Consider the following 24,502-nt stretch of genomic DNA (forward strand, 5'->3'; position numbering starts at 1 on the left):
GTCGGCTAATTTTGCTTGTCTGGCAAGCCAAACACCTCTTGGCCACTCCCTTATGTCCTTCCTGATCCCTTGCCACATGAATTTTTCCATCATCAGCCGCGTTGTCGTTTGTCCTGATGGATGAGACAGTCCGTGAATCACATCGAATACCTGTCTTCTTCATGAGGCTGGTATCAAAGGGGGAGGGCAGGCCGTGCGGTAGGATGGCACTTCAGGATTGGCGGCCTGTTCCCATGCCAGACCTTTGTAATCGATCAATAGGGGGATGGAGTTGATTTAAATTTTTGACAGGGCGTCAACCACAGGGTTTCTCTTGCCCAGGATGTAGTTGATGATGCATCCAAACTCAATGATGGCTGCCAGGTGTTGCTGTCTTGTTGACCATGCGTCTTCCGCCTTCGTGAATGTGTCGACCAGTGGCTGATGGTCCATCATGATGATATAAGGAGTGCCTCTTAGGAAGTACCTGAAGTGCTGCATGGCTTGGTAGATGGCCAGCAATTCCAGTCAAACATACTGTGGCGGGTCTCCAGCGGCTTGAGCTTTTGGCTGAAGAACATGAGGAGTGGTCGAGAGGAATTGTTCACAATCTGTTGTAAAACGGCTCCACAGGCAACGTTGCTGGCATCTTAGGTGTCTCAGGGGTGCGCCAGGATCTTGGTATACCAATGTGATGGCCTCAGTGAGGGATGCCTTTGTTAGCTCGAAGGTCCTTTGTTGGGGGGCTTCACCACTTCAGCTTCCCCTTCAGGACTTCTGTTAAGAAAGACATGATGCAGGCAATGTTCAGTGTGAATCAGCAGTAGTAGTTCACCTGTCCTGTATCGATTTCTGGCAACAACAGGAGGCCCATCACCTCGTCCCAGGCGTACTTGGGTGCTGTATCTTCACGGGGTTGGTTGATGAGGTTGAGGACTCGGGTGGCCCTCACTGGAACGGGAAGGGAGTATGCCCCGATGAGTTTGTTTTTCAGGTCCCTATAGGTTATCTGACCAATCTGTGTGCCCAACTACAGGGTAGTACAGGCTGAAGACCTCCAGAAACGTCATCATGATGACGTTGGCCTTGGCTCCCTCATCCGTGATTCCTGCTACCCTGAAGTAGACGTCCCCCCGTGGTAACCATGATGCAGTATTCTGTTGAGCAGTGGCAGTTTGACTGTATGGCTGATTGGCACTCTTGTGGACGTGGAGGATCAGTGTTGTCGGAGGAACTGTGTACCACAGACTGTCATTGTGGATGTCTCACACATCAAAACGCAAAAGCGCTGTATTTAGTTCATTAATGGTGTCAGGTTCGTCAGGGTCAAGACTAGACGTTGTGTGGTTCCGTTAACAACTTCTGAATGCGGTCGATGTGTGTCATAAATAGTGGGAGCCAAGCTGTTCGAAGACATCAGAACACACTTAGAAAGGTGCGCAGTAAGGAGTCTGTTAGTGACATCGGTGTCAACCGAGGAAAGGAGCTTTCAATGACCTAGACTTTGTATCGCTGTGTGATTCCGTTAGAGGTTCTCTGAAGGTAAGTGGCTGTAGTGAGTCCGTTAATGGCAGGGCCAAAACCACTGTGTTTACCATCTAATCCAGGAGGTCGCCAGTTGTGAGGACAAGTGAGACAGATAACTGGGTACTGATGCTTTATTGCCCGAGCATGTAGTATACAATGACAGGCGAGGATAGACATGTAGTACCTGGGTCAGGTCGACAGAGGTCCGAACGCAAAGATCGACAATCAACAATTTGTGTTTTTTTTAAACATACATGATAATATGCACAGACATAGTCATGTGTACATGTGATATTTATACTGACAGAAAGGCCAGAGAATTCTACATTGAATGATATACATGGGAACTTTAGATATTATGAGTAAAAAATAATGGCAAATTTTCATGAATTTATCTCAAAACTGTAGTATAAGATGACTCTTGCAACACAGGTATCTTATGAAATATTGGTTATATATAGATGATGTTATTACAAAAGCTGTTTTTCTTACTGTATCCTTAAAAATTAAAAATAAAAGAAATACTAAAGCCAACTCTATGGCATATTTTTCCGACATACTTTGCCTAAAAGGTTAACATTGCTTTGTTTATGTCTCATCTCGAATCACAAACAACCCCTAACAACAATACGAGAATGTACAATAATTATCGTAAGTAATTATTGTTAGTATGGCTGAATTGTTCTAAATTGGACTTGATATAGAATTTATGTCAAAGGCCAAGCACTGGGACCTATAAGGTCATTCACCACTTAAACAGAAATTGACAGTAAAAAGTATGAAAGGTATAACAGGAGGAAAACCTTGCAGTTGCACTCTGAATCAATTGTTAGGAGAGGGTGGAAATTAAGATGGATAAAAGAGAACATGAAAGGAGATACAGTAAAAGAACAAAAGGAGTTGCAGCTAGGGTCTGAAGGCACACAGCAAAGAACCTTAAGTAATGCCAACAGTGCACTGCATGAGTGCACTGATGGCACTAGCCCCCTACAGGATGAATTGTTCCAAAGAGTTATTTGCCACCAAAATGATAATAAATTTGTATAGAAAAATGAATATTATATTATCCTGAACTTTATTACTACCGTAATCACACTACCATTAATATTTCTGACCTGTTACTGAAAGATAACTGTAGTTGTGAGCGCAACCATAACTCAATGTTTACATTTTGTCCGCCGCCTCATAGAGATAAAAATTTACTTCATTGATATGGAATTATTCCTTGAATAGGCTAATTATTATGAAGATATGCCAATATATACATATAAAGGTAAAAATAGTTTTATTACCTTTATCATCAATTTATTTCATAATGTGAATCTTTTCATGTATGTCGGTGGTTATTGTGCCAAGGCTAGCCTACCGATTTTTTGAAAGTTATTATAAGATCACCCCAAATTTTTGGGGGTGAATTTGAGGAAATATACAGTATTTTCAAAGTAACTCAAGTAATATTAATGACAACAGATGAACACAAAACATCATAGGCAAAAACAATAATTAAAACAACAAAACAAAAAGAACCATTGGTCACAGTGCTCTCAGAGACCACCTTGCTGCACTGGCAAGCATACAATTGCAAAAGATTTTTCCTATGTATTCCTAAGTAAAACTCTGAACCCCTGTTGCCGTACCATCCTACCCACTGGAACCAATTATGTACTTAAACAATTGAATTTACATTATATGGGATGACTGTAAATAAACGTAACAAACTATAGCCCAGCTATTTGGCAAGATTATTTTTATATTTTTCCTGGATGTATAGTCTATTTGCTGCAAATTCTATTCAACATGGAAACTATTGAAGTTTAACTAACTTGTCTGTCTGAAGTACTTTTCCCATATTCTGAGGGCCACTGCTTTTGCTTCCCTCCTCCACAGGCCTAAATCTGAATTAGTTATTTTGATCAATGCTCTCACTTTCATTTAACCTCCCCCTAAAGGTAACTATACTAGTTTTATAGGTATCCTTTTGCTGCAGTCCTGTTAAACTTTTGAGAAATCTTATACTTCTAAAGCAGCCACACCCTACTAATTACTCCAACTCTCCCAAAATTACTCTGTGGAAACTGGTAATCTTTAGATTACACTCTTCCATGACTGCATCTTTCCTCTAACTGACAAGTTTTGGAATTCTCATCTTGTTTCTGATCCAACATGTATGCTTACTTCCATTATGGTTAGTGCGCCCTAATTCCATTTCAATTTTTGTTTCCCTCAGGCATGTGCTACAAAAGACCATTGGGTTCTGTGAAACTAACATAAGAATTACTCAGTACTTCAACTTACATCATCCTTTTGATCCTTAGAAAGAGATTTCAAACATTTCAGCTCCTCAACCACATTTTCATGCTTAGTTTGTAAAGCTGCCAAACTTTTCCTGAAAAAGCAACTAATGAACATTATGACACCATTCACATTCAATAAAAAAAAAATTCTTGGGATATGACAAATAATGACATAAAGCTAATCATTTAGTTGCATTTGTTATGAAAAATTTACTTATGATACAATGGCACCAATGTTTCTAACAGAAACAAGCTTTAAGGCTAATCTTTAGAGAAGATAGTTTAGCTGGCCTACTGTGGTAAAAATCAGGCATTTTTAGGAATGTAAATGATGAAAATATGGTTCACCATTTTCAAATAATAAAAGGGTACAGTACATCGAGAGCAAAGACTTTATAAAGAACTGAGAATAGTAATTGTCATGAAATTTTCATAAGTAAACAGTGCTCCACAGGGTTTAGTAGCGTCATTAAAGAGTACTTTATCTCTCCAAAATAAGCATACATGCATAAAATCATATAAAAAAGGGATTTTGACGTAGGAAAAATCTATTTCTGGGCGAGGAAGCTGTGTCGCCCAGTGAAATATGTCTGCTTTAGCACTATTTCTAGTAAAATATTGCTATAATACCAGAGAACTGCTAAATTGGACATGTCAGAAGCTTCTGACTCGCTCACCTATATAAAAGGTGTCGGTATAAAACTGGGGCGAGTGTTAAACACTACCACAGCAACCCCTCCAATTAGCCTTTTCCTCATCAAAAGACCCTAAATACGGGGAGCCGACCCATAGGTCACACCTAGCTACCCCGTTGAAGGCGTCTGTGACGTCATACTTATCGATAGCCATATCGTGTTCGTACGTTCGAATATAGCTATTTGTTCTTTTATTTTTATTCTTGATTACAGATCGTCAATCTACCTCTTCACCCAAGTTAAGTACTGGTTCCGCCCTTTTTCAATATTTAGAGAGTGAATTTGCCTTTCGTTTTGCCTTTATTTAGGATTTTATTAGGTGTCACTTATAGTGGTAAAGCAGACATATTTCATGGGAGCAAAACAGCTGAGCCCAGAAAACTGATTTAAAAGAGTATGAGTTTATAAGTAAACGACCTTTACATCTCAAATTCTCTTAATTCTGCCCCCAGAGTTCTGTTTTGTTAATAGTGATTCTTTTATCTACAATAAATTTTACCTGTTGAGACAATGGGCAACATATAAAATAACAGAACAATGACTTAAGCAATGGTCTTTCATCTAATGATTAAATCTGAGAATACATTATTTTTAAAAAAACAAAATGAATATTTAAGATCCTGATTTGTACAAGAGAGTATTCTTTTGCATACATATATCCTCTCAATCCAAGAAAATAATCAAGTAGGTCTAGGTTATGATAACAGAAAACATAAGAGCATTCCCCATAAAGGGCGAGGACAGAAACTGTGTCCTTTTTTCCACCTGGCTGTTTATTGTTCAAACCATGCTGTGATGGTGAGGACCCATAGGACAATAGGTAAGATAACTTCAGTCAGTCAGTGCCAAAGCAAGAAATCATGGAAACTTTGGAGTCAGTCAACGTCATAGCAGCAACTCAAGGCCAAAGCCACAAGGAAGAGAATTTCCAGTCTATCATAAGACTGGCTACAAATTTTCCAACAACTACTTGAATCTGCAGAAAAGAATATACGGCTACTGCAAGGGAACAAAGCACCAGCACAGCAATGATCATGTATACATGTTCATAATCAGTCCCAGTGTTGTAGGAGAAGCACTGGGACATCCGACACTCAAAACTCCTTCAAAACACAAAAAGGTATATGGGAGCATCAGAAGTAAAGGGTCTAACTACCAGAACCTGAAAAACATAATCAATAGATACTGCAATAGAACACAGAACCAGGACAAAAAAGATCACGACTGGATACCAAGATCACCATGATGGGGATTACCCTACACTCCAAACACCTCACAAACACAAGCACTGACTGATACAAAAGAGAGTAGGAAGTAAGAGTGCTAATCCCACAAAAAGATGAGAGGATGCCTGGACAAAACCATGTTTACAATTGATGAGGTAGAGAGGTGCGAATGGATACACATTTCTTCCATCAAGATTCTATCCTAACCTCTTGTAATCCTTCATACTCATTTCTTCCATCAAGATTCTCTCCTAACCTCTTGCAATCCTTCATGGACCTGTGGGCTGTAAGCATATGGGCAGCATAAAAAAACAAGAGTGCATACATAGAGCACACAAAGACAACAGGCACAGGAGTAGCTTCTGTGAGAGACTGGCCAACCAGGAGGGAGCCAATCTGCACCTACCTTTAAAGTCTTACTGAAGGTTAATCATAAACCTGATAACTTAAATGACAACTCCTGGGGTTTTGGTCCTCATGGAGAGGTATCAAAGACTTGGCATCTCTTCAGGAAAAGAGAATTCTCAAATGAGACAAGGAAGAATAACAAAATGGAAAAACTTACCCAAGGTGCACTTGTATGGAAGAGTTGAAATTAAAAATCATTCCAGAAAATGGAATTACAAGTCTTCTCATAGATATACACTTTCTCTTACATACAAAGCAAAAGTTATACTATTAAGACAAAGGTTAAAATAATATAAAAACAGCTATACAACTGTTGAAACACAGTGCATACGTATAAGCATATTTACAATAAAATACAGGATACTGCAGACATAGAAATAAATACCAAGACTGTTGTTCTAGAATCCCTGGTATATTGAGCAAATAAATACAAAAGTATTATATTTCAATGAAAAACCTAAAAAAAATCCTGGAAATAACCTGAAAGATTGTTTCAAGTGAATTTTGTGAAGGAACAGGCAAGATGGAAACTGCTGGAAAGATTCTGTCCATTTGAGGTGCAACTTGAGGGCTCTCACAAGGCACAGATGATTATCTTCAGGAGAAGAGGAGGGTAAGGCCAAAACGAACAAGCCATTTTTACTAAAATATGTGAATCTTGACCACCAACTCCTGAGCAACTGTAAGAACCACCAAAAACTAATAGATTGAACAAGATTTTAACCTGAAATTGTTTGTTAGTATGGTGTTTTTATGTTGCATGGAACCAGTGGTTATTCAGCAACGGGCATTTTTTAACCTGATATGGCATGAGGTGCACTGATACACTTTGGAGAGGGCAAAAGTGATCAGGAATAGTCTTGGGGTCAGAATGTTTATTTCTTCCCAAGTCTGACACAACCTGGAAGAAGACTGTTCCTTTACCGTCATACAACTGCGCAAAATGGCTATCAAATTATATATGAAAAATATCTCTGTAAAGGACAGAGGTAACAAACTTTGTTTGGAAATGTATTCCAGTGCACCAGCTGCTATTCTTAATCAGCTGGACAATCACCTAACATTGCTGATCACTAATGCAAGTCAAAGCTTAAATGAAGAACAATGTTTCATGGAATGAAACAAATCACAAGCAAGGTCTAAATGCCGCACAAGATTTAATTTCATTGGCCTCAAAGGTGGCATAGCCAAAAAATGTAGAATTGGGTCTATCAATAAACCAACCCATGATATAAAAGCAAAACTTGAAAAAATACAGCTTGTCATCTCAACAAAAAGCATCAATCCATTTCAATTAAGTCTGAATACTGAGCTGTACAATATTGCTACTGGCCAAAAAGCAGAGAGTGAAGAAGTTATGAAGCAAAGAGAAGAGGGATAAAGGCAATAAGGAGTGGGAGTATTAATCCATCATCTAAACTCAGGCATTTGGCCAGGACTGAGTCCTGTTGTGGCTGTTAGGGCTGTGGCATCTTTTGGAAGGGGTGTGTGATTGAGGTAAAAAAAAAATTTATTGGAAAAAAAGTTTTTTTTCCATTAAGTTTGCTTACCTGCCCTCCATTATTTTTTATAATTTGTTTACCAGCTCTCCGATATTTTTGTGTAGGGAGGAGAGGTATTGTCCATCCCTCTCAGAGGAGAACTCAACAGCAGTCCAGCCTTGATTATCACCTGATATTGGTGATGGCAATGGTAGCAGAGGTTGTTCGCCCATGGTATTGGTGGCAGCAATGGCAGCGATGGTAGCTTATGAGTAGCAGAGGACCTTAACCTAGTTCCCAAGAAGGTGATGGTATCAACATGGAAGTGTGCGACGGATGCTCTGGAGGATTTTGTTCCCAAAGAGGAGTGTGGGGCTAGGGAGTGTGTGTTACTGGACATTTTGTGATTCCTTGATATTTATGCTGTGATATTTATTGTGATTACGTATTATGCTGAATCTTTTGTGATTCTTTGTATCTGCACTGTAATGATTGTTATTGAGGTTGAATCTTCTGTGGTTCCTGTGGGGCATCATTAATAAGATGAGGTTATTTATGTTGTTGTGTACTATTATTAATGTTATTATTTTGATAACGAGCTTATTTTGCTCTGTTTTGGTTACTGTTGATGATTTATTGTGCTGTCTAAGACCTGTTTGCTTTGTAAATTTGTATTATTGAATGAGATTGTTTTGCTCAGGTTATTTTGATCATTATAAATGAGCTCATGTTGTTTTGAGCTTATGTTGCTCGTGTAATTGTAAATGTGTAACTTCACTGATTTTAATAAATAAGGTTAAGGCACCCCAATATTTCTTTCAAAATCTCTTCTCCTCCATTGTGTCACAGTCCCTTTCAGTCCACTCCTATAGTAGATTCACATCAACCATGCATCTAATGTCTAGGCCAGTCCCTTACAATGCTCCTAATTGGCTGTTGATAAGCCAATCACAAGGCTGGAAACTCTCAGTCTCTCTCGAAAGAGTTCACATAGGCAGGATGTATGTTCCATCTCCCCTGAGGGATACATCTTTCAAAAGTATCCCTCAGGAAAGGTGGGACATACATCCTGCCTATGTGAACTCTCTTTCAAGACTGAGAGTTTCCAGCCCTGTGATTGGCTTATCAAAAGCCAATCAGGATTGTCGTAAAGGACTGGCCTAGACATCAGATGCACAGTTGATGTGAATCTATTATAGTTGCCAGTGCCTAAGATCTAATTTTAAAGAACCTGACAGCTCCACAGTAAAGGGTTTCATAACAACTTGGAGACCTTTGGCGAGGATTGGGTCCTATTGTGACTGTTATGGCTGTGGCATCTTTTAGAGGGGGCATGTGATTGTGAGGTTAAAATAAATTTCTTTATTGGAATTTTTTTTTTCATTACATGTGGATGTATTGGGTAGTTTAGGATTTAAAATACCCGGTTAAGTATGTACTATTAGGTTAACGTAAAATTATTATTTCTTTTGTTGGTTTAAATCAGCCTTGTTTATTTTTTAGTTTATTTTTTAGTTAACTTTTTGCTGAGTATGTGTACTCTTGTAACCATAATTTAAGTGGCTTTACGATCGTTTCTCAGTGTTTTTGCGCCTCCTCCTCCTCCTTTGTGTAATAGTGAACTATTGTTTTAACGATTTTCTTCTTTTGCTTTGAGTGTTTATAAACATCAGAAAGGTGATGTGTGGAAGTGGTGGACCGGTCAATGGCAGTTCGAGTCTTGACAAGCTCTCACCAGGACTGTTTCCTGTAGCAGCATTTATATTTTGATTTATTTGGAGGACGACTTTGAATCTGTACCATTCGGACCACGCACTTGGATATTTCCCCAACGGATTCTGTTGTGCATGTGTCCTTGGATCATGGTTTGTATGCAGGTGTTATTGTCACCTGCGACCTTCACGCTGCTATTGGGAGTTTAGCAGAGGCTGTGTCATCTGTGACCGCTGACTCTGCCCCTTTTTCCTGTCGGAGGATTCTGACGGGAAACCAGTGTCGTCACTATATTCCCGCACTGGATTTGAACTGAATTGAATTCATAAAATTTGTGGCCATTTGCCACATGCCGGAGACAAGGGCCATTCAGCACATATGTATCAACTGGATATATTTACTAATAAAAGGTACACTCATATAATTAATCCAAATTATTAAAATCAAATTCATATTAAAATACTCAATTAAATATCATAAAACAAATGGATTTCCTTAAGAAATTTAAAAATCTCCTCTGCGGGAGCACCCGCTCCTAAAATATCTGACAAAGGTTTGTTGGTGAAACCAAACCGACGTCTATGATTAAAATAAAGAGGACAGTCAACAAATATATGCCTCACTGTAATGCCAACATTACAATTGGAGCATCGAGGAACCTGCCTCTCTGCTCCACTAGTTAAAAGATACCTGTGTTAAAAACGTATGCCCTATACACAGGCACGTTAAAACTATACTAGATCTATCCATCCCAACAGAAGGGGACCAGGGATGAACAAAAGGTCTGATCGATTTCAGCTTTAAATTACTATTCAAGTTGGACCAGTGATTCTGCCACTTAGTCCTACAAAATGATTAAATAAAAAAGTTTAAAATCTTCACAGGGAACCCTCACAGAGTGGGAAGCCTGGGAGGAAGCTGCCTGCTTAGCGGCTGTATCAGCCAGCTCGTTACCATGAATTCCCACATGCGAGGGAACCCAACAAAACTTCAAACTGATGTGTTTTCGAGAATGCAGAAGGACCAGGCAATCCTGCACCTCTTGAACGAGTTGATTAGATGGCATCAACTTCTGGAGTGCTACCTGTACTAAAAATAAATTTCAAAACGCTAAAAATAGCATAAATCTTGGCATTAAAAAATGAGAATTTAATAGGGAGGTTTTTTTATTGTTCTCTCACCGACGATGACAGAACATCCAACTCCATTTGCTGATTTTGATCCATCTGTATATACAGCAATCGAGTTACTATGCTCAGAAACATGAGCCAAGAAGCTACTTTTAAGCTGAACACTTGAACTGATCTTTTTGTTGTCTCTAACTTGGCAAATATCTAAAGGAGGCCTACACCAAGGAGGGAATTTAGAAAATGTAGTTTCTATAACCAGTGGAGGAATAAGGCCTACCTCTCTCACACTGATGTTTAATCTAACTTCAAGGGGCTTAGGCAATGTAGATCTAGTTGGTGCTCTGTCAACAGGAAGTTGTATATACTTAAAATTTGGATTAGATTGAGAGGTTAGTGCTCATGACAAATATCAGAGACCCTGTTCCTCCCTCCGAATGAAAAGAGGAGGAAAACCAGAGTCTACATAAAGGCTCTCAACAGGAGACGTTTTAAAAGCACCTATACAAATACGCAGTGCCATATTGTGTACTACATCCAGCTTGCCTAACAAGGTCTTACATGCCGAGCCATAAACCTGAGATCCATAATCAATCTTACTCAAGCATAGTGCTTGATAAATTCTTAATAAAGTAGTACGGTCAGCTCCAAAATTCAGGTTACTAACAACTTTAAGAATATTGCACCGCTGTTTAACATTTACTGCAGTCTCATTTATACGTTCAGCAAAAGTTAATTTTTTGTCAAAAATAATTCCTAAATATTTGACTTTATCTTCATACAGCAAGATAGAACCTTCTAAAAATATGGTTGGTATCTCTTCCCTTCTTTGTGTTCCACAAAATGTATAGCTTTAGTTTTTTCAGCAGAAAATTTGAAACCTTTACTATTAGCCCAGGTAGTAGCAGCATTAATTGTAATCTGAATTTTAGTACAAGCTTCAACTGCAGTAGCTCTACTAAACACAACAACAATATCATCCGCGAATACTTGACCAGTTACTCCAACAGGGAGATGTTCAAGTAAACCATTAATGGCAATATTAAAAAAGGTTGGACTAAGCACACTCCCCTGTGGAATGCCTTCTTCCTGAAGATACTCTGATGAGAAGGTAGAGCCAATTCTAACTTTAAGGTACCGGTCAGACAGGAAGTCTTTGGCAAAACTAAACATATTGCCACCAATATGCCATTCAACCAGCTGCATTAAAATACCAGCCCTCTAGGTAGTATCAAATGCTTTTTCCAGATCAAAGAACACAGCAATGGTTTGATTTTGGACTGCAAAGGCATTCTGAATCTCACGTTTGAGACATAATAAGGGATCCAAAGTACTTCTATTCTTGCGGAAGCCAAATTGCCTCTTCGACAACAGGCTCTTTGTTTCTAATAACCATATCAGACGAAAATTCACCATTCGTTCGTAAATCTTGAAGACACAGCTGGTAAGAGCAATAGGCCTATAACTTTTGGGATGACTAGGGTCCTTTCCGGGTTTCAAAAAAGGAACTATAACAAAGTTTTTCCACAACTTGTATGAAGTCCCTGAGGACCAGAATTCGTTTAAAACATCGACAAAGAATTTTTTTGACTCCAGAGGTAAATGAGAAATCATTGCATAAATAATATCATCTTCTCCAGGTGATGTTGAAGAAGACAAAGATAAGGCATATTCGAATTCGACAATACTAAATGGAAGGTTATATGCCACAGAGTTATATCAAACAGGGGGATTAACTATAGTTGTGTTTCTAATATTGCAAAATTCAGGGTAGTGGTGGCTGGGGCTTGAAATGCTTGAAAAGTGCCGAGCAAAGGCCTCTGCCACCTCTCTTGCATCCGATATAACTACCAAGTTGATTTTCAAAATCGGTAAAGGAGAAGGGGAAAATTTACCTAGTAATTTACGGATTCTATCCCAAACTAGAGAAAGTGGCGAGTTATACTTTAATTCTGATATGTGTAATAAATACATTAATTATAACAGATAATTCCATATCTGTAAATAGAACCCACGACCTATGGGGTCATTGGTGAATTAGGAGCGTCCTACGTGACAATCTGAATCTAGATCACGCTGTGCAATGCTTGCAGTAGCCTGGTTTGCATTTGGATATATCATCAGTTTATGTATCTTGTCAACTGATCACAACACCTTCCCTGGGAAGCGGTTGACCTGTTAACCCGCACCGGAAACTCATGACTTCCGAGCCGGCGGACTACGTATTCATTTTATGTGTAAATCGCTGAGATAGCTAGTGTTTCGCTATCGACACGATGCCTTGTATTATTAGTTCTCTTCTAGTTACGAAACGGAGCGGTCATCTGACCAAACCATCTCTCTAGTGATGGAGTTGAGAAATAAAGCTGTTAAGATTTCAACTTCCTCCATTTGAATCATCTCCCTTATTCTAAAGAAGAACCAACTAGTTATCATGTCTACGAGATGAGAAGCAGAACCACAATGCTTACGAATAACAGTCGTAAGAAAAGACACACAATCTTTCTCTAAAGCGGAAGATAAGAAATGGTGGCAAGCGAAAATCAACATATACAAGAACCATATATGTCTACCGAAGAATTAACTCATCGAATCCCAGCTATAAATCAATAATAAACTGAAGAAACGGGATCTTCAATCAACATGCAACTGTAAACATCCTATGAATACGAAGATATGTCATTCATCGAGACGAATTCGAGCATCAACATCGACATTTAAGTGAACGACTGTCATCACATATCTCCAAGAATCAAAACTGGATGCGAAGCAGCATCGGACATCAACGGGAAGGACGAAACCAACATAGAAAACAACGAGCGATCAGAAGCAAGGACGTAGAAGATTAGGTCAAGAGGAAGCCACGCGAGCGAGAGAGAGAGAGAGAGAGAGAGAGGGGCTGTGACGTCATCACGACATCGACAGCTTCCTGTGACGCGAGAGCGGGAGAGAGGCTGTGACGTCATCGGAACGTCAACATTCTTTCCGCATATATACCAGAGCTAAGTACATCCTTTATCCATTCAGGATTTTTTCAGTGAAGTGTTATACATCAAGAGTCAATCGTCCAGTATTACTGGGGTGAGTTATCCAATCTTAATCTGAATTCATTACAGGAATCGATCTTCAACTACGAGTTCTTGCCCGCAGATTCTTTTCTCGTTGTTGCTAATCGCTTTTTCTTCCAGTTCTCCGGGAAATATCTCTATCAAATTATCTGTATTAATATTATCTTTTTGGGGGATTTTCCTATTATTTGCAACACATTTTTATTTTATATTGAATATGCGTTTGCGCAGTGGACGTTCGTATCTATACAGTGTTAGTAAAACAGCTAGGAATCGTATCAGTCAGAAAAAACACGAATACAAGAGGAACACCTATAAAACCAAAAATCCAGTAGTAAAATTAACTTGGTTTAGGACACTAATTTTTCCTATTCAAGGTCCTGGAGGTAAATTTAGTTATGGGTTCTTCGAGTTCTACGCATAACCAAGCCTCTATGGCTCAGCTTAGTGTTGTAGAACGGGAGGCAGTAATTGCCGACCGGCTAAATGAATATCAGGAAAACTTGCGTAACTCCACGTGGGTTACTAGATCCAATATCGCTGTGAAAGTTTTCATACACTTGGTATATTTAACGTGTATGACAGTCATGTTGCCTGAAGCTTTAGTGCGGTGTTTTGACAAAAAGCTGCAGTCCAACAGTACGGAACTAGATGTGTATAAACAGATAAAAAAACACATGTCTAAATGTACTGACCTTGATCCCTCCCTTACTCAAATTTTTGCAAAAAATGAGAATAAACCACAAGAAGTAAATGTGGTCAATAATAATCAAGCTGCAGGGATGGTTTGTTATAACTGTAAAAGACCAGGTCACATGATTTCAGACTGTCAGACGCGTTTTTGTTCAATACACAACAGAGAGAGAGAGAGAGAGAGACCTTACCTAACAGATCTTACATCTTGTTCGGGTTGCCCCAGGTCCCTCAGTGTGAGGCACCTCTAATGTCTACCAGAGAGTTGCTAGTACTACATCTTCCGGCATATTTTGCATCTTCCAATCTTGGATGGTCTGGGATGCAGCTTAGATATTTGTCGAGCTTATTCTTAAACACTTCTGCGCTCACTCCTGATACATTCCTCAAATGAGCTGGCAACGCATTGAATAGACGCTGCATTATCGATTGCTGGTGCGTAGTGGATTAATGTCCTCTGTGCTTTCCTTATTTTTCCTGGTATATTTTTGGGCACTATTAATCTACCTCTGCTTGCTCTTTCTGATATTTTTAGCTCCATGATGTTTTCGGCTATTCCTTCTATCTGTTTCCATGCCTGAATTATCATGTAGCTTTCTCTTCTCCTTTCTAGACTATATAATTTTAAGGATTGTAGTCTTTCCCAGTAGTCAAGGTCCTTAACTTCTTCTATTCTAGCTGTAAAGGACCTTTGTACACTCTCTATTTGTGCAATATCCTTTTGATAGTGTGGGTACCATATCATATTGCAATATTCAAGTAGACTACGAACATTTGTTTTATAAAGCATAATCATGTGTTCAGCTTTTCTTGTTTTGAAGTGCCATAACAACATTTCCATTTTTGCTTTATATTTTGCCAATAGAATTGCTATTTGATTATTGCATAACATGTTCCTATTCATCATCACACCAAGGTCTTTAACTGCTTCCTTATTTGTGATTGTCTCATTATTAGGTCCCCTATATGCATACGTATAGCTTTCCTTCTCTGTCTCCATAATTTATTGATTCAAATTTATCAGAGTTACATACCATCCTATTTACCTCTGCCCAATCATATACTTTGTTAAGGTCTCTTTGTAGCGCGTTCCTATCTTCATCACAAGTAATTTCTGTTGTGTAAAAATTCTTTTAACCATCTTCCTACTTTATCCACGATATTATTGTGTTTTCTAATTTTCTTTGCTAATATATTACGGTCTACCTTGTCAAAAGCTTTTGCAAAGTCTACATAAACCACATCTGTTTCATTTCCGCTTTTCATATTTTTGTATAGTATATGTTCTCACTGTGGACTAACAGTTGGGTTTGTGTACTTTTTCCAGGTACGAAACCTTGTTGTCCTATATTAAACATATTATTTTTCTTTAAATGTTTCATAATATTTTTCTTCATTACACTTTCATAATATGTGATGTTAGACTCACAGGCCTATAATTACTTGCCTCTAGTCTTGATCCACTTTTGAAAGTAGGGGTAATATATGCTAATTTGTGCTCATCACAAATCTTGCCTGTATCTACACTTTGTCTTAATAATATTGCAAGTGGCTTTGCGATAGAATGAACTACTTTCTTTAACAAAATAGCAGGAACACCATCAGGACCTGCAGCAGTTCCATTTTTAATTTCATTGATAGACTGCACAATATCAGCTTCATTAATATCTATGTCAGCTAAATATTCACTATTTTCGTCCCTTACTTCTGTATCATTATCTTCATTATCAATTCTAGGGGTGAATTCTCTCTTATATCGTTCTGCCAATATGTTGCATATTTCCTTTTTTTCATTCGTTAATCTCCCTTCAATTCTTAGAGGACCTATTTCTATTCTTCTTTTATTCATCTTTTCCGCGTATGAGTATAATAGTTTGGGGTTTTGCTTGATATTTACTAGGGTTTTTTCTTCCAAGTCCAGTTTTCTGCATTTTTTATCATACTTTTTAGTTCTATAACTTTCCACGCATTTTTTTCTTTTGCAAGACCTTTTTTCCCACTTTCTGATTTTCTGGAACAAGATCCTTCTGTCTCTTGGTATGCATGACTGATGTTTACTTTTCTTCTTTGGTATATATTTTTCCACTATTTTCTCTAATATTTTATACAATATCTCCGTATTTACCTTTATGTCATCACTTACGAAAATGTTATCCCAATCTTTGTTTAATTCTTCATTTATTTCTGACCATTTAATATTTTTACTGTAGAAGTTGTATTTTCCATATCCTTCCCACTTTTTCATTTCTTGCTTATCTCTGTTTTCACTTGCTTTGGAATGGACTGTTAATTCTATGACATTATGGTCTGAAATACTCACATTATAAACTATTATTTCTTTAACATAATTCACCTCGTTCACAAATACTAGGTCTAAAGTATTTTCCTTTCTTGTTGGCAGGTGATTTATTTGTTGAATGTTGTATTCTAGTAGCATATCTAATAGCTTTTTGAATTGCCTCTTATCTTCTGCATTACTAGAGAGGGAGAGTAAAATCTGCTTACGTGAAAACACACACCTAATTATAGCTACTTAATTTCATTATATTTTCTTTTGGAGATTGAGTGATGATATATATTTTTAAAGTATGTTTTAGAAGTAGAGAGAGAGAGAGAGAGAGAGAGAGAGAGAGAGAGAGAGAATCATAGCAATGGTGATGGACTTGTGATGAGGAAACAGGGTGATATGGCTGCCTAGACCATGCTGCACTATGCTAGATAAAATTTGAAGAAAGGACCATAGTATTCAAGTTAATTCTCTAAGAAATTCACACCCTAATCCTGATTTCATTCGACAGTTGCTGTGACATTCAAGGACTATAAAAATACGTGGAATATTTCAACCAAAGGCTGCGGTCATTCGTCATTCGTGCTTTCTTGACTATAGTCTGTACTTATGGAAATCAGTTTTCATCCACAAATCATTCGCGAAAAAAGTTGTGTTAAGTAAAAATATTTATTACCACAAATAACTCAATTTCTATTGCACGGGCAATTAAAGTTTTATATCGTGCAAAAAGTAATGCAGTCATGTAGGCTAATCTTTGAGCCTAGCATCAAAGTAATGCAGTCATGTAGGTTAACTATGAATTGTTTATAATGGGAGCTTAGCCAGAAAATCTTTCAGCTGACATGCGACTTTAATCTTGATAAAGATTTCTATCTAATGAAAGTAGCTTTGTAAACAGCAACTAGCATTCGATCCACGTTAACATCAAAGTAATCAAAGTGTGAAAGCCGTTACGTAAGCCAGTGTCCAGTGACTTTTCCTTTCCCACTCGAAGTTCTCTGGCTCCTCCTCACATCATCAAAAACACTCTTGCAGTTTCAACTAGATTTGTTCAACCTACCTAACCTTAGCCATCGCAACACTGACTGCCACTGACGTCAGCTAACTTCAAACGCTTTGGAATACAAACATAAATTTGTAGAAACTAAAATAATTACAATCACCACTTACAATGATAATGCAATAACATTCATGTTCACGAATGAAAACGAGTAAATACCCTCGTCGTGATACATAGTACTACAATCAGAAATTCGCACTCTATCTTCCAGATCTGTAAGAACAAATCCATCTCAGAAATTCCATTTACTTCAGAAAGAATATAATATCATGTTTTTAAATATCTGAACAGTTTTGTTTTGCAGCTTTAACTTATATAATTTGCATTGAATTTTCATAATCTAGAGTAAATGTAGCGAGATTGTGTCTTTTCAGTAAAAACAAATAAGAAATTTGATGAACAAAAGCTAATGAAAACTGTATCCTCGCTTTTCTTGCCGACTGTTCATTGGCTAGCTGTTTTGTGATATCATGGGATTTTAATTTACCATTCCACTATTGATATTTTGGCTGTTTATATTAATACTATTAATATTCAAAAATTCGTAAATAATTCGAGTAAATAAATTTTTTATTATAAAAAATGTATTTGGTCATGAAAATAAAATTAAAATGCAAAATAGCAAAAAGCAGAGATAAATCATCAAAGGATCTAACGCATATCGCAGAGAAAAGGTCAAGAAGGCACTAGATAAAATGAAGAAGGGGAAAGCAGTGGGACCAGATTGTGTGGAAGTGTTTAGGAGAGGAAGGCACAAACATCCTGTGGGATTTAATGACCAAGATATATCGCCAAAAAAGAATACAAGACGTGGAGAAATAGTCCCAATCTACAAAGGGAAGAGTGATGTGAAGGAGTGTGGGAACTACGGAAGAATTAAACTGATATCACATACAATGAAAACATATGAGAGAATTATAGAAGGAAGATTGAGAATGGAAACCACAATTTGTGAAGAAAAATTTGGTTTTATGTCAGGAAAGAGCACGGTTGATCCAATATTTGCAATAAGGCAGACAGTAGAGAAATATAGAGAATCAGAAAGGACTACATCTGGTGTTTATTGACTTGGAAAAAGCATATGACAGGGTACCTAGGCAGGAAGTATGGAGGGGCTTGAGAAAAGAAAAGAAAAAGTTTCTGAAAAGTATGTCAGAATATTGAAAGATGCGTATGCAGAGGCAACCACGTAAGTAAGAAGCACTGTTGGAACTAGAGAGAAGTTTAAGGTGAAAGTTGGTCTCCACCAGGGTTCAGCCCTTAGTCCCTTCATGTTTGATATTGTGATGGATGTTATAACATCGAAAGTTAGAGAAGAGGTGCCTTGGTGTGTGCAAAATTTGCTGATGACATTGTGCCGACTTAAAAATTAGCAGAACAAAAACAGAATATATGTGGATAGGTGGAGAGGAATGGCAGGGAACAGTGAAATTGGGCCAAGAAGACATAAAGAGGGTTAGCTCCTTCAAATATCTTGGTTCTGTTATGAGTGAGAATGGAAACCTGGATGCAGAAGTCAGTAATAGAATTCAGTGTGCATGGATGAATTGGAGAAAGTCATCAGGGATACTTTGTGACAGGATGATCAAGGTAAAGGTTAAAGGAAAGTTTTATAAAAGCATAGTTAGACCAGTCATGCTCTATGGGGGCAGAGACTTGGCCAATAAAGAAAGAACAAGAAAGAAGAATGGAAGTGGCTGAGATGAGAATATTGAGGTGGATGTGTGGTGTCACAAAAAGAGATAAGATCAGGAATGAATTGATCAGGGAGACATTCAAAGTATTAGAGGTTTGAAAAAAAGCTCAGGAAAGAAGACTCAAATGGTTTGGTCATGTCATGAGGAGAGAAGATGAACATGTAAGAGGGTCATGAACTTGGAGGTGGAGGGCAGAAGAGGGAGGGGAGGGCCAAAGTTCAGGTGGAAAGATAAATTATTGAATGGCATGAAGGACAAGGGTCTAAGAGAACAAGAAGTATAGGACAGAAGAAGACGGAGAAGGCAGACTAGAAACAGCGACCCCATATAGAAATGGGAAAAGCTAAAGGCAAAGAAGTGAATATTGCTCTATGAAAAAATTTGTGAATCTGTGAAATTCCCCCAGCATACCAGCAAATAATGTGTTCCGCAAAAATCCGCAAAAGCATGAAAATGTGGGGGGGTGGGGGTGGGTGGGTGGGTTGGAGGAAGACGCAGTATGTGTAAATAAACATATCGTGAAACGCTGTTGGACTGTCAAGGGAGCCAGCCATATGCACAGGTGAACGCCGCGGGGACCGCCTGGCTGGGGAGAGGTGATGGTGGGCATATTTCTTATATGACAAAACAGTTTTAGTGCAAAACTTAGCTTTCAGTCATAGTTTCATAGTTATTACAAGGTAAGCAATACTTTTTTTTCTGTAGCTGTTTTCTCAAAACTTTTTTTCTAAAGCAAATTCTTGTTTTTCCAAAAAGACAGAACTCAATTCATTGAAACTTTTACAGAAAGTAGTACTCTTCTAATTTTACATATTAATTTGGAAAGTGAAATAATTTTTTTTTCAAATGCAAAACATGAACTTAAAGGTTGAATTTCTAAATTTTCACCAACAAAATTTTCATTAATAGTTGTAGAATAAGTGGTAAAATTTTTAAACTAGTCCCTTCAATCAAGGTAGCAACAAGCACTTACTTTACAAGGGGGCCTTATGTCTTGCTAATTTTGTTTTAGATTTACTTCAACTTATGTCTCTCTAGATATACAGTATATAAAAAAGAAATGATGAGCATGAATCAACCAAACTTGTAAACACTGTAGCATCCTGCACATTCCAAGATATTACTGCTGATTTAATCCTTCTCTTTCATTTCCAACAACAATTTTTCCATCATAAAGTCCATCAGAAGGGCAAACAGCAGAGATGACATAATATTCCCTGGGAAAACTCCATGATTCGCTAAAATACACTTATCCCTTAAATGCCGACTGGACGTATTTTACGTCGACTTTTTTGTCTCTCAGGTGCCGACTGGACGTATTTTATGTCGACATACAAAAGTTTTTTTAAAAATTTGAGGAAAAAAATACTTTCTGGGCTCAACCTGTGCCGCTCCGTGAAATGCTCCTTATAGCATCATTTCTAAGGTATAAAACTGCTATATATACCAGAGAAAAAAGTTGCATGGAATGCCGGGCATATGCCTAGCTCGCTCACCCATATAGGGTGTCGGTATAGTAACTGGGGCGTGAAAAACCACTCTCAGAGGTCTCTTACCAATTAGTTATCTCCTCTCCCAACATCCCCCGTTACTACGAGGTGCCGTTCTACATCCCACTACTGCCCGCCACCCCTCTACCACCCATGCGTACCTAAACATTCCTTTTCAATAGCATCGTACGAAGTACTAACTGTTTTGGTTTTTCGTTGTTGATTTTTTGTGCTTGATTTTCATAATGTCGGACCTCCTAGAAGCTTCCACTACTAAGTTGAGTACTACTATTGATTGTGCTATGCACTGAAGTTGCGTTCTCTTTATCATAGGTATTTCCTACGAGAATATGATCTTGATCAAGGATCGTAGATATCCGACCCAGTCGGCCATTTTGATGTCGCTACTTCACGGAGCTTTGTTTACATGTTGATTGACCATAGTTCCTCATACTAATGGCAATCATTTTTTGTCCTAGACATATGGAAATAAATGCACTTTTAATATTTGTATAATTTTTATACGATGTTTACGTGGGTTTTAGATATTTAGTGATTTGGCATACACTGGGCTACGGTCCGAGCATTACATGTTCGAGTCATATCCTACTTTAGGGAGTTTCCCTTGGTTTGACAACTTTTGAGCGTAATTTATCTTTGCATCTTAAATCGGCAACCACCCGATTTCGTAGAGATATTATTAAGAGTGATATAGCCTACCTGACCATATCGGTATCTCACCCGATGTTGGAGACCTAGGCTATTCTCGCTCGGCTTAATTTTTGTCTAGCTTAATATTATGTTGTATTCGTTGTGTGCCATTATTACCTAATTATCTATTATTCACTTTAATTTTGGTCATTTAGTTTTGTAAGCTACATATCTCGTGGTTCAATTGGATCTTTATCATCGGTAGGGTTGTCCCACCTGACCGGTCATATGGTCCACTTGATCGCGACGAACCAGTTTTGGTTTTCGCTCTGCCGCTCCCGCCTAGTACCCTTCGGGGAGATACCTTTTATCACACGATTCAGGTTACTTTTAGGCTTTAGTTATAGTCTATATCGGGAGCGACGGAATATGTAGCGATAGGTCATACCATGAGTTAGGACAGTGACGCTTTTCTAGCTGGTTTCGATTGGCTTCCGAACGCACCGGATAGAGCAACTTATGCGTACACTCAGTCTCCCCTTTCGGGTTTCCGCTGCATTATTTTGATTCCGTTACAACCGGAATAGTTCTACACACTAATATTTTAGTGTATTGATCAGATTCAGGTATCTCACCCTGTTCTGATATCGTAGATTACACACAAATAGAATTTTGTCGGTCGATCCCGGAAGAGGCGTACAGACGTAGCCTACAAAAGCTGATATTTATGTTTACTATGCACGAAATTTCGGAGCAGGCGGACAGAATACGTAACCGATATCCGCCGCTCAACACCTTTTGGTACAGTATACGTCTACCTGTAGCGATACAATCATTGGAGAATATTTTTTCCTTAAGTGGATTTAGTTTCCCGGAGCAGGCGGATAAATACGAAGTTAGATCCGCCATAATTTTCAACAGAATAAAAAGATTCATAGACTAAATGACCGAGCTGTATATGTTAAGATTTAGTATACAGAAGTCTATTTTTACTATATATGTTATAATTTAAGATTACGATAATAATCCGGGGCTTCCGGTAGTTTATATATACAAATTGAATACTTATGTATCAATTTACCTTACAGGTGGTGCGTTGTCAGATGACAGCTTGCGCAGCTGTCCTTCAGCAAAGGTGCGGACATGAGGTTTGCAGGTCCCATGCACCCTGCGCCGTACAGGTCGATGACCTCATCGTCTGGCATCCGGATGCGTGTGAGATCTGTTATGGGCTTTTTGCCGATATAAACCTCGGACTCGGTGAGTTACACTTAGATATTTCATTACTAATTATGAGATAGATGTTTAAGAAGTGAACAAATTATTCTCTTTGGTTTTAAGAAAGTGATAATCCTAATTAGTACTTATTTTTCAGACCCCACAGGCTGTCAAGAACACATCTCTTTCGACCCTCAAGATCTGGGTTGGCGGATTTGGCCGTAACGTTAAGGCTAAGAAACCTTATATCCTATCAGGAGTTATGCACCCTCCTCTACCCAAATGCCAAGATGTCAGCGGCAGTTCCCAAGGAAGTGGCTGCACCCATTATTGCCAAGATAAGGGAAGACACGCAGTCCTTGCCTGAAGATCTTGAGGGACTAGGGGAAGAAGTGTTAGAAGACGTGGCGGCCATCAGCCTTGACATAGAACCAATGGTTCTGGATGCCAGCGATCAAGGTAGGGAGGTAAGTGGGGCAAGTAGTGTGCGGTCTAAGATTCCTGTTCTTAGCCCTGCACCATCTTTAAACATCTCTATGCTTCTTTTCAAGGGTTTACTGCAAAGACCCTGGTTGGGGACAAACCAGGCTCAGTAATACCAAAAGTCAAAACACTTGAGGAAGGCCTTATCTAAGCCAAGTAAACCATCTAGGTTACCGAGACTTACCAAGTCATTAAATGCATCTAAGTCTTCGGAGGATTCCGGTAGCAGCTACTCCCCTACATCAGGGTCGAGATCAAGGAGCTCCAAATCTAAGGCTTCAGAACCTTCCTTTGATCCGGTTGCCTTCTCTAATCTTTTAATGGAGAAGATGGGAAGTATGGTCCAATCTCAGATTGGAACCATCTCGGATCGGTTGCAGTCTATGGACACTTTTGCTCAGACTGCAAAACCAAGGAGAACATGTTAGAAAATCTCCTGAGAACCGGACTGCCACAACAACAACAGTTTGTGTTGCCAGACGCTTCCAAACTTCCGGCTTTCGTAAAGAGCAATCCGTGGCGATTGGCTTTACATGCACCATTCGTGGATGGCATGTTAACCATAGAAGGATGTGGAACTCGGCCGGTAGAGGACTTTGAATTCTACCCGCCGGGATTGCAGTTTCCCTTCCCAGGATATGCTCGACTGACAGAGGAAGCGCTAGTAAGACTAGATAAGATTCCTAGGAGACGATGATCTATCTAAGGAACAGGCTCAGTCGCATGGGTCCGGACATTGAACGAATGGGAGTGTGTGAACACAATGTGTCCCCCCATAAGAGTTCTTACACAATGTTTGTAGTAGAAGGTCAAACACCGACACCTTGTACTACAAAAGTAGTTGATCTGGCTCTTCAGGCGGCTATGGAGGACAAGCCCATGCCACAACTAAGAGAGACGGAGTTGACTTCTCTACTTTTTCCAGGAGATCATGAATGCTGGGTTGACGCCCAGCAACTTTCACCACAGGGAAACTGAACATTGACTGTGCCTCTACACAGTTCAGTGACAAACTTCCGAGACTCCCAGAATCCTTGGTCAGAATCGAGTATGAGGCACGTACTCGGTTAAGAGATCAATCAACTCGCTACAATGGCAGAAATGGCTTCGCTGGTATACCCAAGACGAGTCATTGTTCAAGATCCTTACCAAGTCTCTCCTCCTCACCTTCAAAGTGATGCCTATGACTTTGCTGTAGCACGCCGTAATTGCAGAAAGCATGTGCTTTCAGAATCTACAATAAGGCATGAGCCAAATAAACTGATTAAAGCCTCAATTTGGGGCCCAGACTTATTCCCGGAAGACATTGTTAACAGTGTCTTAGGTGAGGCTGCTAGGGTCAATCAAAGTCTCAAAGTTCGTTGGGGCCTGATGCCAAAACGGAAATATGAACAATCAGGAA

The 24,502-nt window shown here is 38.8% G+C and overlaps 1 protein-coding gene across 2 annotated transcripts in view; it reads right to left on the reverse strand.

Moving 5' to 3' along the window:
• The window catches only part of LOC135220847 (centriolin-like), a 601,514-nt gene that overhangs the window by 42,971 nt on the left and 534,041 nt on the right, over window positions 1–24,502 (reverse strand). For both annotated transcript variants that reach the window (XM_064258407.1, XM_064258408.1), the window contains exon 14: window positions 3,802–3,892. In XM_064258407.1, coding sequence (XP_064114477.1) covers window positions 3,802–3,892 — 91 coding nt within the window. The remainder of the gene's footprint in view (window positions 1–3,801; window positions 3,893–24,502) is intronic.

Source organism: Macrobrachium nipponense, chromosome 2 (assembly GCF_015104395.2).
Source record: "Macrobrachium nipponense isolate FS-2020 chromosome 2, ASM1510439v2, whole genome shotgun sequence".
Classification (NCBI taxonomy): domain Eukaryota; kingdom Metazoa; phylum Arthropoda; class Malacostraca; order Decapoda; family Palaemonidae; genus Macrobrachium; species Macrobrachium nipponense.